Source organism: Oncorhynchus tshawytscha, linkage group LG05 (assembly GCF_018296145.1).
Source record: "Oncorhynchus tshawytscha isolate Ot180627B linkage group LG05, Otsh_v2.0, whole genome shotgun sequence".
NCBI classification, from domain to species: Eukaryota; Metazoa; Chordata; class Actinopteri; order Salmoniformes; family Salmonidae; genus Oncorhynchus; species Oncorhynchus tshawytscha.
This window is the reverse complement of record NC_056433.1, coordinates 18,249,002-18,262,686: the sequence shown is the minus strand read 5'-3', so window position 1 is coordinate 18,262,686 and position 13,685 is coordinate 18,249,002. Positions and strand designations below refer to the sequence as shown.

At 42.4% G+C, this 13,685-nt stretch overlaps 2 protein-coding genes across 5 annotated transcripts in view; one reads left to right on the top strand and one right to left on the bottom strand.

Annotated features, from left to right (window-relative positions):
* LOC112250054 (5'-nucleotidase domain-containing protein 1) overlaps positions 1-13,685 on the top strand; it is an 88,148-nt gene that overhangs the window by 8,142 nt on the left and 66,321 nt on the right. The gene's annotated exons all lie outside the window — the stretch shown is intronic.
* Positions 34-7,741, bottom strand: LOC112250053 (collagen alpha-1(X) chain). 3 transcript variants are annotated; one of them, XM_024419887.2, is made up of 4 exons: positions 7,587-7,741; positions 6,958-7,096; positions 6,024-6,059; positions 34-2,497 (listed from the first exon to the last, which is right to left on the bottom strand). In XM_024419887.2, exons 2-4 carry the CDS (start codon positions 7,079-7,081, stop codon positions 639-641), a joined length of 2,019 nt encoding a protein of 672 aa, XP_024275655.1. In that variant the 5' UTR covers positions 7,082-7,096; positions 7,587-7,741; the 3' UTR covers positions 34-638. The 3 variants fall into 3 exon arrangements, with proteins under 3 accessions (XP_024275655.1, XP_024275656.1, XP_042177541.1); XM_024419888.2 differs by lacking the exon at positions 6,024-6,059; XM_042321607.1 differs by lacking the exon at positions 7,587-7,741 and having other exon boundaries at positions 1,053-2,497; positions 6,958-7,095.

Sequence of the window (13,685 nt, the reverse complement as noted above, 5' to 3'; positions counted from 1 at the left end):
CCGTACTGTCACAAAAAAAACAAGACAAAAGCGTCAGTTTCAGAACTTCGACTTTATTCTTTACTTTGGTCAGTAAGTTAAACATAGCATAAATGCATCTTCAGGCATGAAGTTGTTGTTGACATAGTACATTTTTGAATGACTGTTTTTCATAATGCGTGTAACAATAATACACTGCTGGTTTGTCAGGTTTGTTACAGCATTGCAAAAAAACAAAAACATGATTTCCTTTGCATGTATATTACAAGACATTTATTAAACACTTTGAAAACAAAAAAATCTGCTGTAAATGTTGCAGGCAGTCAAAGAGCACCATTTTGTGTATTTTCAAACTTTTTAATCATTGTTTGCTGAATACTTGTGCAAATAGGGAATAGTGATAAAAACCATTTAATTCCTAAATTATATTCTTCCCCTGAATTTATTTGAATGCTTCCATGAACTGAATGCCCGTCTCAATGGAATACTTCAGAAAATTGCTGCTCTTACTTTTTTAGCCTTTTGAAAGACAAATGAACTTGTAGAATATTACGTGCATTTTTTATTCTACAATGACAACCAAATCTCAATGGAAGTTGTAAACTGATCTATTCTTTAAGTAGTTTCTTTAAGGTTTCAAGGTTTTATTAGTGTCTGTATCACGTTGAAGCAATCAGGAACCCAGAGAAAGAGCAGTGAACATTGTCGGCAGCGAAGACACCATTGGTCTCCTCATCAGGGACCTGAATGTAGACTTGGTCATGGGCATTCAGCATAAGGACAGTGCTGCCAGACAACTGATCCAAGAAGCCCTTATTGTATTCATCGTATGAGAACATGATTGGCTCACCATTTTTGTACAGTGCCACCAATGCATTAGCACCATTAACATGCATATGGTAGGAGAAATAATAGAGACCTGGTACCTGGCAGGAGAAGATGCCAGTCTGGGAATCATAGTGCTGCTCACCATTGTAAATAATCTGGTTGAACTGAATAGGTGATCCCGCTGAAGGGTAAGCCCTAGTCAGAACAGCGCTGAAGGCAGACATGGGGGCCTTCATCATCTCATGATGAGGCATCATAATCTCATGGGACTTTATGGGCATGCTCTTCTCATGATGGTAGACCATCTCACCAGGGGGACCAGGTGGGCCAGGAGGTCCCATAGCACCTGGGTTACCATTGTGACCTCTGGAACCAGGAGCTCCAGGTGGACCCATGGGACCAGAAACTCCCTTCGCCATCTGGCCAGCTGGGCCGGGTGTACCGGGAAGACCTGGGTGACCCTTAAGACCTGGTTGACCTGCTGTACCTGAAGGCCCCACTGGTCCTCTTCCCCCTGGGATACCGTTCTCGCCTGGTTTCCCAGGTCCTCCAGGTGTGCCTGTGTGTCCCTTTGCTCCTGGAAGCCCATTTGCACCTGGAGTACCTGGAGCGCCAGTTTGGCCCTGACCTCCCTTATTACCCTGATGTCCTGTAGCACCTGTTGCACCAGGAGGTCCTGCTGCCCCGGGGATACCTGACTTCCCTGCATAACCCTGATGTCCCTGATCTCCCTTGGTTCCCTTTGCCCCAGGAGCTCCCACCATGCCGACATCACCTTTAAGTCCCTGAATACCTGTCTCTCCCTGGAATCCTCTAGCACCCTGGGGACCAGCTGGACCCGTAAGCCCAGTAGCACCTGTTGCCCCAGTGTAACCTGTTGGCCCTGGCTCTCCTTTTTGACCAGTGGTTCCTGATGTACCTGGTGACCCTCTGTCTCCTGGCATGCCATTAGCTCCTGGTTTACCAATTCCTGGCATGCCAGGTGCACCTGGTTGTCCAGCATGTCCCTGGGGACCTTTAGGTCCCATATTTCCAGGCATACCTGGAGTGCCATTCTCACCTGACTTTCCTGGTGCTCCAACCCCAGGGTTTCCATTGTGGCCCTTTGGCCCTGGCAGACCCATGGCTCCTGGAGCTCCATCCCTACCTGGAGTACCTGACTTTCCAGGCTCCCCGGGGTATCCAGTGGCACCAGACTTACCAACTCCAGGTTGACCGGGCATACCAGATGGTCCCATTGGTCCCACTGCACCATTTGCACCTGGTGCCCCATGAATACCAACTCCCTTCTCTCCCTTTTGTCCTGGCAGACCAGGGATACCTGGATGTCCTTTAAGTCCGGGCTCACCCCTTGGCCCCATGCCGCCGGGCAGACCGTGTGGCCCTGGTTTGCCAGCAGAAGATTGTCCAGCAGGTCCTGGGCTTCCAGGGGAACCGGGAGATCCTCTTGGACCCATGGCGCCAGTTGCGCCAGTATGGCCCTTCTCACCAGGCATGCCATTACTACCTGGTTTCCCAGGAGCACCTGGGTTGCCAGGCTTGCCAGCTGCAGAGTATCCAGCAGGTCCGGGGGTCCCGGCTGGGCCCTTTGGTCCGGGATGTCCCTTGCCACTCTTGCCGGGAGGCCCAGGGGGGCCCATAGGTCCTGGCTCACCAGGGGATCCTGGAATACCTGGCTCCCCTGCAACAGCTGGGTAAATGGATGTATAATTACTTAAAGGTGAAATAAGCAGAAATCACTCTGATATTTTCTGGTTGCTATAATTCTAATAGTTCGACATAATTTCAGTTTGTGACAAAACAGCAGTGTATAGTGTAGAGAATCATTGTACCATCTAAACCTCTGTGAAATATGTTTTCAATAACCAAAAATATAGTTTTTTCAGCTGTTAGAAGCTGATGTACAAAACTGAAAGGGATGCATAGAAATAGCACACACAGATCTACCGCTTCTTAGACCTGACATAAATGAGAATGATCTATAATCTATAAATTATCTATAATTTTTATGTGAATTTGATCAGGTCGCTTTAAGATGCAGTTAACAAGCACAGTCAACTGTAATTGGTTTAGATTCAGGATCTCTTTTTTTTTCTCCATCTCAATAAGTTTGTTTTTGTTTTTCCAGAGTTCATTTTATTTCACTCAAGGTGAATTTAGACACTTAGTCCATTGTCTGCTATCAGAGTATTCTCAATTGAAGAGTTGAGTCCACTTTTTAAAAATTCTTTAATGCATCTGAATTATTTGTCTTTCATTTTATATGTTTATGTATTCTCAGTGAGGCCCCAAATGGATCTCAGATGTTTTAGAAAGCTGATGACTGATATCTGTGCCCTATTTGTATTGGTATTGAGGAACAACATGCACCAGTCATGTTTTTTGCTATTGAGTCCTGTTGCAAACATGTAGTGGCGGAGGGGTTTCCCTGATCGGATTAATTTACCATCTCTTAGATGTCCATCCTGTGCAAAATAGAAGTCATAAAGCAAAGTATGAAATTATAATCTCTTGAATTAGGCTTGAAAATGTAACATTTTGCCTCTGCTTGTCATTGCTCTATATACACTACATGGTCAAAAGTATGTGGACATCCCTTAAAATTAGTGGATTTGGCTATTTCAGCCACACCTGTTGCTGACAGGTGCATATAATCGAGTACACAGCCATGCCATCTCCATAGACAAACATTGGCAGTACAATGACCCGTACTGAAGAGCTCAGTGACTTTCAACATGGCACTGTCATACTGTAGGATGCCACCTTTCCAAAAAATTGTCAAATTTCTGCCCTGCTTAAGCTTCCCTGGACAACTGTATGTTCTGTTATTGTGACGTAGAAACATCTAGGAGCAACAACGGCTCAGCTGCAAAGTGGTATGCCACACAAGATCACAGAGTGGGACCGCTGAAGTACGTAGCGGGTAAAAATCATCTGTCCTCAGTTGCAATCTTCCTCTGGAAGCAAGTTCAGCACAAGAACTGTTTGTCGGGAGCTTCATGAAATGGGTTTCCATGGCCAAGCAACCTCACACAAGCCTATGATCACAATGCCAAGTGACGGCTGGAGTGGTGTAAAGCTTGCCGCCATTGGACTATGGAGCAGTGGAAACATGTTCTTTCTAGTGATAAATCACACTTCATCATCTGACAGCCCGACGGACGAATCTGGGTTTGGCGGATGCCAGGTGAACACTACCTGCCCCATTGCATTGTGCCAACTGTAAAGTTTGGTGGAGGAGGAATAATGGTCTGGGGTTGTTTTTCATGGTTCGGGCTAGGCCCCTTAGGAAATCTTAACGCTACAGCATACAATGACATTCTAGACAATTCTGTGCTTCCAACTTTGTGGCAACAGTTTGGGGAAGTCCCTTTCCTGTTTCAGCATGACAATGCCCCCGTGCACAAAGAGGTCCATACGGAAATGGTTTGTCGATCGGTGTGGAAAAACTTGACTGGCCTGCACAGAGCCTTGACCTCTACCCCATCGAACACCTTTGGCATGAATTGGAATGTCGACTGCGAGCCAGGCCTAATCGCCCGACATCCGTGCCCAACCTCACTAATGCTCTTGTGGCTGAATGTTAGCATGTCCCCACATCAATGTTCCAACATCTAGTGGAAATCCTTCCCAGAAGAGTGGAGACTGGTAAGCAGCAAAGATGGGACCAACTCCATATTAATGGCCAGGATTTTGGAATGAGATGTTTGACTAGCAGGTGTCCACATACTTTTGATCATGCCATGTATCATTGTTAAGTCCAGTCCATTTCTCCCTCTCTTTGACCACTTGCATGTCAATTGGTTCCTTTGTCCTGAGTCCTTTGCTTTGGTATTCCCCTCTGAAACACCACAATGCGATTTAAACAACAGAGTCTGTGATTTATGGAGGGAGGTTGTGGGAACGGACTGCTTTTCCTAGGGTCATCTTGACAGCACCAGTGGTCTGAGGAGATGGTCACATAAACACTGGTGTACATGTACAATGCACAGCATGTTGAGACTATATTAGACTACTGTAGCCAGTTATTTTAGTTTAATTTACCCATACTATGTTGAACCCTTTAATTTCCCAAGTTGTCTGTAGTGCATGGTATGGTTTGTGGTCCTCCAGTTGTTGATGAATGTGCTTCACCTTGAAACCTTTCCTCCTCTTTGTTAGTGTGGAATTTGTGAGGCAGTACAGGGTAGGACATATTAGGGTACAATGCAGGCCATATTGGGATATAATGGTTTAAATGTGTGGCATCTGGTCTAAGTCCTGAAATGCTGACAGGATACTTTTATCCCTGTCTTTGAGAGGTTAGCCCACAATACCTCAACAATTTCCTGAACCCATGTTGTTTGTATGCCCAAAAGTAATTAACTACTGGAAACACTACCAAGATTTGAATGTAGTTAAACCACCTCCAAGCTACTGCTAAATTTAGTTAAATTACATATAGTTCACTATTCCCCAACACTGTCCTCAAGTAATGTATGGTGTAAAGTACTGATACAAAATCAGTAGGGAACATTTGGTTACAGTGAACGAAGTGGATTGGATGCACTATTTGTTGAAAAACGTGTTTGCCTTTTCCTGCTTTGGAATAGCACTTTGAGAACAAAATGGCGAGACAGGGCTGTAATTTGAAAGCCACTGAGGAGTAGGTTTGAAACCCCAGAAGAGCAGACTGTGTCAGAACTGGACACTTTGGCAGCCAAGTCATACCTCAGAAACTGGGAGGTGATGGTACTGACCATGGTCATCACAGTGGCATAGCCAGCTGTTGAACCTTGACTTGTCTAGTCTGAATGGTTTAGGCCTAGATCACGTGTCTCTTGTCAGTGTCAAACCATATATATTTCTATATGTAGGCTATGCCATGGCTCTCACATTGTAACGTTATATAAACTGAGGATGCATATTTGAGATTATGTGCAATTTTGTCTACTCTACTTTAGGGTGTTTGTTTTGAGAAGTATTGAGACAATTTAAGCACACTACAAAGTGGTTTGTTTGGGAGTGCAATGTGGTAACATCTGTTTTCATTGTTGACTTGTGGAAAAGTATTCTATTTATATGTCAGAGGCCACCGGCCATAAAAACTGCATCAAAACATCTTCAACAAAGCTACTGAGTGCCGGAGTCTGGTTGAGCGGCAACACTTGACTCCGGACCATATTCTTGACAGAATGGTCTGATCTCTTCCATTTTGTCAAGCCCCACTGTCTTACCCTCTCTACTTTCCCCGCTGTCTTCTGAGCTTTCTCCTGAAGAGAAGATAGTAGGATATTTAGCAGGATATTTCAATATTTGTCAAGAGTGAGATATCTTGGAAGCAGTGTTATGTGGCAGCTGGTGCATGTTGGTGTTTTAACAAGGCGTACAGAAGTGATAATTGCCCCTGGCTCTCATTTCTACAGAACCTCTGTGGTCTGACTGTCAGCACCGTTGCAGCCAGAATAATAGTTGTTATCCTAACTAATGTTTATTATCCACTTTCTGTTGATGAACGAGTGTGTCATGTCTTGGGAGCATGGAAGGATGCATGGGCCCATGGTTTCCTGTTGCTACTATGGTCAGGTGAAAACCCTCAACAATATTGACTGAGACATTGCCTCAGGTCCCATCAATACATCTGTTACTGGTTCCCTTGTTAAGGATAATGTGCTATCTCTTTCATAAGATTACATGTTCTATGTAGAGTGTTTTACTAGAAACTGTTAACTTCCACAGTGATGTATTTTTTTGTTGTAAATTAAAGTAATGCTGGATATTCTGCAATTTTTAATTAATTAATTAATTGACTAAATAACATTAAACTGGTTGGCTAATTAGTAACTTAAAACATATTTTAACAAACCATGCTTATTTGTCCATATTACATATACTTCTCACTTTTCTGTACTTAAAGTCCCATTTTGGTAAAACTAGGAATTCAAAACAGTCATGTATCTTCCAGGTTGACATTTTTATTTGGCCAAGAGTTTTTCCTAGTCAGGTGGTGAAGAAAAACTCCTGGTCCGACTGACAAACCTCTAGTACATTCTAGAATTGGAATGAAACCTTCCATAAGCTTTCCACCAAGAGAATGTACTGCAAAGCTGATGTACAAAATATTTTTTACAACAATAACATGCTGATAGACATGAAGATGTTGAGACTTACTTTGGACATGGCTCTTGGTAGGATACTGCTGCTTGGCTACTTTCTGTACATGGTAATATCTCTCTGGCGTTGCCACGGCCAAGGCCACCAGGAGGAGGAGAACACTTGTCACCCTGAGGTCCATCTTGTGACGTTAAACCTGCATGAAAGAAATGTAGAACATCAGAATATTTTCAGACATTCTATCAGTTTGTTGAAATGTCAATGGTCTTCAACATACAGAGACAGTGGCGAGACACACAGTACCATTCTATAGCAGGGCCTGCACAACGGCAAACTAACATTTCTGAGTCAGAATGACAAGAAACAAGCACAGTAGGGAACATTGCAGACCCCCAATCTTCAGTCAGATATCCAGAGCTACCTCAGTCTGTTATGTATGGGTTGTCCCCTTCCCTACCGTCAAGTGAACCATCTCATAACAGTGATGATTAAGACCCGTGCTACGGGGAACACTTGAAGCTAGACACCCCCAGGACCCTCTACTTACACCTGATCCTCAACTATGCACCCAACTGACTCCCCCAAGACCCCAACATCCTCCTCCATGGCCCCATACACACTGTACACCTCACAGCACCAGTAACAGAGGGCCACACAAGAGTCACACACACACAGGGTACACCTACCAGCAGAGAAGACTTAGGCTCCAAAAGATCAGTGTTGGTCGGGAGGCTGCTGTCCCGGCACGTTGCTGTATAGTCCTTAAGTCTGGAGGTTAAGTCTGAGCTGGCTGCTGCTACCCAGGCCACTGGGCTCAGGGTATTTATACCAAATCTGTCTCTAACATCACCCACAATCGACCTAGGCGTCCCGCCCCGTTGTGATGTCAGCTTTAATGAAGGGTGCCATGTCTTCAGAGAGAGAAGGCATGTCACTTCAGGATGATAGTCCTCTCATAGCATTTAAACACCCCACAGCTCCCTCCCTCCCTCCCTCCCTCCATTGCCCCATTCTCAATGGAGCAGCACGGAAAGAGGTTTAACTCAGTGTAGGAGTCATTTTGATATTTTTGAGGCTATATGTGGTTGTAAGATCAAGTCGTATACAGAGCTATATGGGTATAACTTTTTTCTGGGATGTCTTTGACATCTTAATTGCTGTGTTTTTGATGAATTCTAATAATAACATAAGTGTTCCCCTCTTTTACCCATTGATGCATATTTTTGACTGCTCAAAAACAGGTGCTGGGGAATGGCTTTAGTACATTACATGTTTACAAAATAAATTTATTGACAGTGAGTGAGCATTTTACCCTGGAAAAACGTCTATACTTGAGCTTTTTCCCGTTCACCCCATGCAGTCCCTCTGTCAGGATAAATAACAACGTGAATGGCCCAGACCATTGAGTCCTTATGGCGGGAATTTCCAGGCAACAGTGTAGTTTCTGCCTTGTGCACGCAAACAAATATTAATATATTGCTCCCTTGCAGGATTTTAATGTCAGATCGTGTATTGTGGTAACAAAATCAATACGGTATGTCAGCTTAGTGAACTCTGGTAAACATTAGTTACATTTATAGCCATGCTATTTTATTCATTGGAGAGCTAGATTGTTTTAACTGTGTGTGGTGTAGAGTGCATACAGCGGTACTATGCCTCCACTGAGCCGCAGTGCAAGATGGGTACATCAGAGGTCAGAGTTGAGTTTCTGTCTTCAGACCTCTTGTGGTCGGGTGTTATCGAAGGTCCACCATGGTCTTATTTGTGTAATTTTCTTTACTTCTATACTTTTTCATAATCAACTGATTTGATTATGTGCAGTACTCTTATGTGCATTACCTACCTTTTGGTTTTCCCAAGAGTCTCTCAAATGTGTTTTGTGATGTCACCACGGGCTATATAGTAACATTCGTATTACACACAATGTCATGTGGGACAGTCACATGCAGTGGACAAATATACTTAAAGGTGCAATATGAAGAAATCGATTAGCCATTTCCTGATTTCTAAAATTCTAATTGTTCACCTAAATTCAGTTTGTGACAAAACAAGCAGAATCATTGTACCATATAAACCACTGTGAAATATATTTTCATGAAACCAAAAACATTGTATTTTCAGCTGTTTGAAGCAGGTGTACAAAACTGGAAGTAAATTAAACAAAAACAAAACTTAAGAATGGGAAACATCAAAATAGAGCACATAGAACAGCTTCTTAGACTTGCTTTCAATGAGAATGGCAGATATATAACTCACACTTCTATGTGAATTTGGTCGGGTAGCCCAAAATTAAATATTGCAGCTTTACATTTTGTATAAAGAAGCTCTGCCTCACATTGCTACTAGTGTGTGTGGACGTGTTTAACTACTCTTGTGTGGACCAGAAGTCCTCACAAGAATAGTAAACAAACTAAAATTTGACCAACAGGGGACAATTTGTTGGTCCCCACAAGGTCAAATGCTATTTCTAGGGGGTTTAGGGTTAAGGTTGGAATTAAGGTTAGAATTAAATTCATGGTTAGGAGCTAGGGTTAGTTTTAGGGTTAAGGTTTTGTTTTTAGGTTAGGGTAAGAGTACGGTTTAGGGTCAGGGGTTAGGGAAAATAGGATTTTGAATGGGACTGAAGTGTGTCCCCACAAGGTTAGCTGTACAAGACTGTGTGTGTTTGTCTCTTTATCTGCAGTATTTATCTTTGTTTTTCTTTGAGCTGTTTTGCACTTGTTAATCCATGCCAGCTCAAGTTTTACTGTAGTTACGACTGAAGTGGACTCAAGGATGTGTTTAGGTTTCAGAAAACCTAACTGTGCTTTTTTGACATATTTTCAACTCTTAGTTTACAGCCCGCAGAAGAAAGCCAGTCGAGCCACTGGGCATCCTTGGTAAACCCCCTTTAGTTAAATGACAGAGTCACGGGGGGTGTAGTCAACACTTAAAAACTACACATGTCCCTGTCCCTCATCACACTTTCACCATGAAAGCTACGTGGACCCCACAGTGGCAACACGTTTATTTTTGATTTGCATCTATGATTTTTTTTGGTGTGTCCGGATTGTCTTACAGACAGTTTGTGTGCAGGATAGAAGTTAAACACCTTCAAGACCACTCTATTGTATTAGTCATCAGAGTGTTGCATCGTGACAATGGGGCCTGTTAAGAAATGCACAAACGTTGGCATTTTTACAGTAAGCCTTTTTCACATCACTCCTGAACCACTTTATGATGTGGTGGCATTCTTGCTACTCTATTAGAATGTTAGGAGAGTCTATGAAAGGTTCTGACGTAACCTTTGTAGTGCTGCTGTTGAAACTGTTGAACAGTAATGCTTCTCTCCAGACGTGACTAATTCACTTTCATTGGGTTTAATTAGTATGCTGATGACTGGAATTCTGGGGCAGTCGTTTATCCCATTATCTTAGTACAAGATACCGGCACACTGTAGAGATCAAATATAGACTCCTATGTTTCTCAAATTATTAAGCACTAGGCAGATGTTTTTAATCTAATTGAAAGCTGAATATATGTATATATACAATTAAAATAAGCCTTCTGCATTCGCCATGGTTTCATGTGTCTGGTGTGCAAAATACCCTGTCAAAACAGCAACTGCTTTTTGTAGTCTTTATTCTCATGGGTAAAGTTGGACTGGTGACTGGGACTACAAATAAGTCGTTTTGGATGTTTAAATCCTATAATTGACCGTTCAGATAATAGATACAGACAAATATATATTTTATTCTTACAAGCCCAATGATTTTACAGCGCTCTGTGTTAGATTTATGAAATTCATTATTTTGCCCAATATTTTTTTCCATCATAATTGCAGTGCAAACCTTGCCATCATAAAATGATCATCCCTGGGCTTGTCTTTGCTGCCCGGGTTATTTGAATCATTGTGGTGGTGGTTGCTTCAGTTTTAGATTGCTGGGAAGGCATAGGCTGGGTGAGACAGACACGTTTGTCTGTGTTTAGAATCTCTCTCCTCTGTTTGCTCCCAGTGATTTGAGGATGCCACACTGCCTGAGAGAAAGGATAAAATAATTGCAGGTTGATGATGTAACTATGCCAGTTAAAGGAGTAGAAAGTGGGAGTCTAAAGATAGCTTGTTTTAGCTGGGAAGTGACTGGGATACAGATATAACGTTTTAATAAACCCAATATGCCACTAAGAGGCAGTTGCAGCTTTATGAATGGAAGGATTGATGTTGGCCCTCCAAGCTGAGTAAGGGTGCAATTACAGGGACCCAAAAGAAAAACATCTAGGGTCAAAAGCAGAACGGACCAACCTGAGGAGGCTGAGGTTGTGTTTCAAATAGGAACCAGAAACCCAAAATGCATCCCTCCTGACTTTGTTGTTGTCATTTTAAGATGTAAATACTTACATTAAGAAATGACTGACAAGCTGGGAATCAGCGAAAGGGGGGATTAAGGCCAAAAGCCTTGAATGTTTTATTTTTCACGCTAAAGTCTTGAGAATGTTCCAAATCAGATTTGGTTCCAATTTTAGGCTCTCCTTGAGGACCAGGTAATGGGAGGGGATTGTTGGAAGTCAATTATGTTCATTGAGGCAGTACACAACACAAAGGAGAACCTTAATGACTAGTGCCTTTCAGTCTAACTATGCCTTCCACAGCTCTTTAAGTGGAACAAACGGCTCACATGGATGCCTGAGCCAATCCCATGTCTTTTTTCTGGTATTGAGACCCCAGCACTGTTGCTCAATCTTCTTTCAAATGTGTGTGTGAACTCTGACCAGGACAAAATAAGATGGAACATTTTGTCCAAGTGCATTATTTTTTAGTCTGAAATAATATTGTAATTTGCAGCATATTTTCTACTAGCTATGGATCTAAGAGTATTCTGACCAAGAACTATGACACAACACATACATAATCATGTAGTAACCAAGAAAATGATAAACAAATAAAAATAGATTTTATGTTTGAGATTCTTCAAAGTAGCCACCCTTTGCCTTGTTGACAGCTTTGCACACTCTTGGCATTCTCATTCTCTCAAAAGCATTCATGAGGAAGGCTTTTCCAACAGTCTGGAACGAGTTCCCACATATGCTGAGCAATTGTTGGCTGCTTTTCCTTCACTCTGCGGTCCAACTCATCCCAAACCATATCAATTGGGTTGAGTTCGGGTGATTGTGGAGGCCAGGTCACTGATGATGCACTCTCATCATTGGTCAAATATCCCTTAATCAGCCTGGAAGTGTGTTTTGGGTCATTGTGTGGTTGAAAAACAAATTATAGTCTCACTAAGCGCAAACCAGATGGGATGGCGTATCGCTGCAGAATGCTGTGGTAGCCATGCTGGTTAACTGTGTCTTGCATTCTAAATAAATCACTGACAGTGTCACCAGCGAAGCATCCCCACACCCTCACACCTCCTCCTCCATGCTTCGCGGTGGGAACCACACTTGCGGAGATCATCCATTCACCTACTCTGCGTCTCACAAAGACAGGGCGGTTGGAACCAAAAATCTCAAATTTGTACTCATCAAACCAAAGGACAGATTTCTACCGGTCTTTATGTCCATTGCTCTTGTTTCTTGTCCCAAGCTAGTGTCTTCTTATTGGTGTCCTATAGTAGTGGTTTCTTTGCAGTAGTTTGACCATGAAGGCCTGATTCTCACTAGCTCCTCTGAGCAGTTGATGTTGAGATATGTCTGTTACTTGAACTCTGTGAAGCATTTATTTGGGCTGCAATCTGAGGTGCAGTTAACTCTAACTTATCCTCTACAGCAGAGGTAACTCTGTGTCTTCCTTTTTTGTGGCAGTCCTCATGAGAGACAGTTTCATCATAGTGCTTGATGGTTTTTGCGACTGCACTTGAAGAAACTTTCAAAGTTCTTTAAATGTTCCGTATTGACTGACCATGTCTTAAAGTAATGATGGACTGTCATTTCTCTTTGCTTATTTGAGTTGTTCTTGCCATGATATGGTATTTGACCAAATAGGGATTTCTTCTGTATACCACCCCTACCTTGTCACAACACAACTGATTGGCTCAAAAACATTAAGAAGGAAAGAAATTCCACAAATTATTTTTTAGCAAGGCACACCTGTTAATTGAAATGCATTCCAGGTGACTACCTCATGAAGCTGGTTGAGAGAATGCCAAGAGTGTGTAAAGCTGTCATCAAGGCCAAAGGGTGGCTACTTTGAAGAATCTCAAATATAAAATATATTTTGATTTGTTTAACACTTTTTTTTGGTTACTACATGATTCCATATGTGTTATTTCATAGTTTTGATGTCTTCACTATTATTCTACAACAATATATAGCTCTTGAATGAATGGGTTTGTCCAAACTTTTGACTGGTACTGTATGTTTGACTGACTCTGATTTAAGCCTAAACCTATAACATGCATTTAACGTAGATTGACGTCTATTGCCATATTATCTAAGTTGGCTGTTTTATTAGGATTGTTTTAGACATTTTATAGAGATGTGACATGTATGCACTGACTGCATGTCTAATTCACATTACTTTAAACATTTGATTAATGATCACAATAAAGCACAACGAGTGCTTATATGGTTATATGCCTTAATGGTTATATTCACCATAATTTTGCAGTCTATTGAAAGACTATGGGATGTTTTCCATGTTTTTTTCCCATTATCTCACTCTCTGCTTCCCATTCACTTCTGTGTTGTCAATCAGACAGCTGCTGTCTAGTTTGGCGTCCCCAACCCAGACCCAGAGTCCAGCAACTCATGACCAAGGGACGCTGGGGGTGTAGAGGGCTCTGGCCTGGGCTTGGCTGACCTGGCAG

Excerpts from the sequence above, each read along its gene's own strand:
- LOC112250053 (XM_024419887.2), bottom strand. The coding sequence starts at position 7,081 with ATGGACCTCAGGGTGACAAGTGTTCTCCTCCTCCTGGTGGCCTTGGCC. Across the intron at positions 6,060-6,957 it reads TACCAAGAGCCATGTCCAAA|GAGAAAGCTCAGAAGACAGC; the intron begins GTAAGTCTCAAC and ends TCTTCTCTTCAG. Across the intron at positions 2,498-6,023 it reads CAGCGGGGAAAGTAGAGAGG|CTGTTGCAGGGGAGCCAGGT; the intron begins GTAAGACAGTGG and ends CCATTTACCCAG.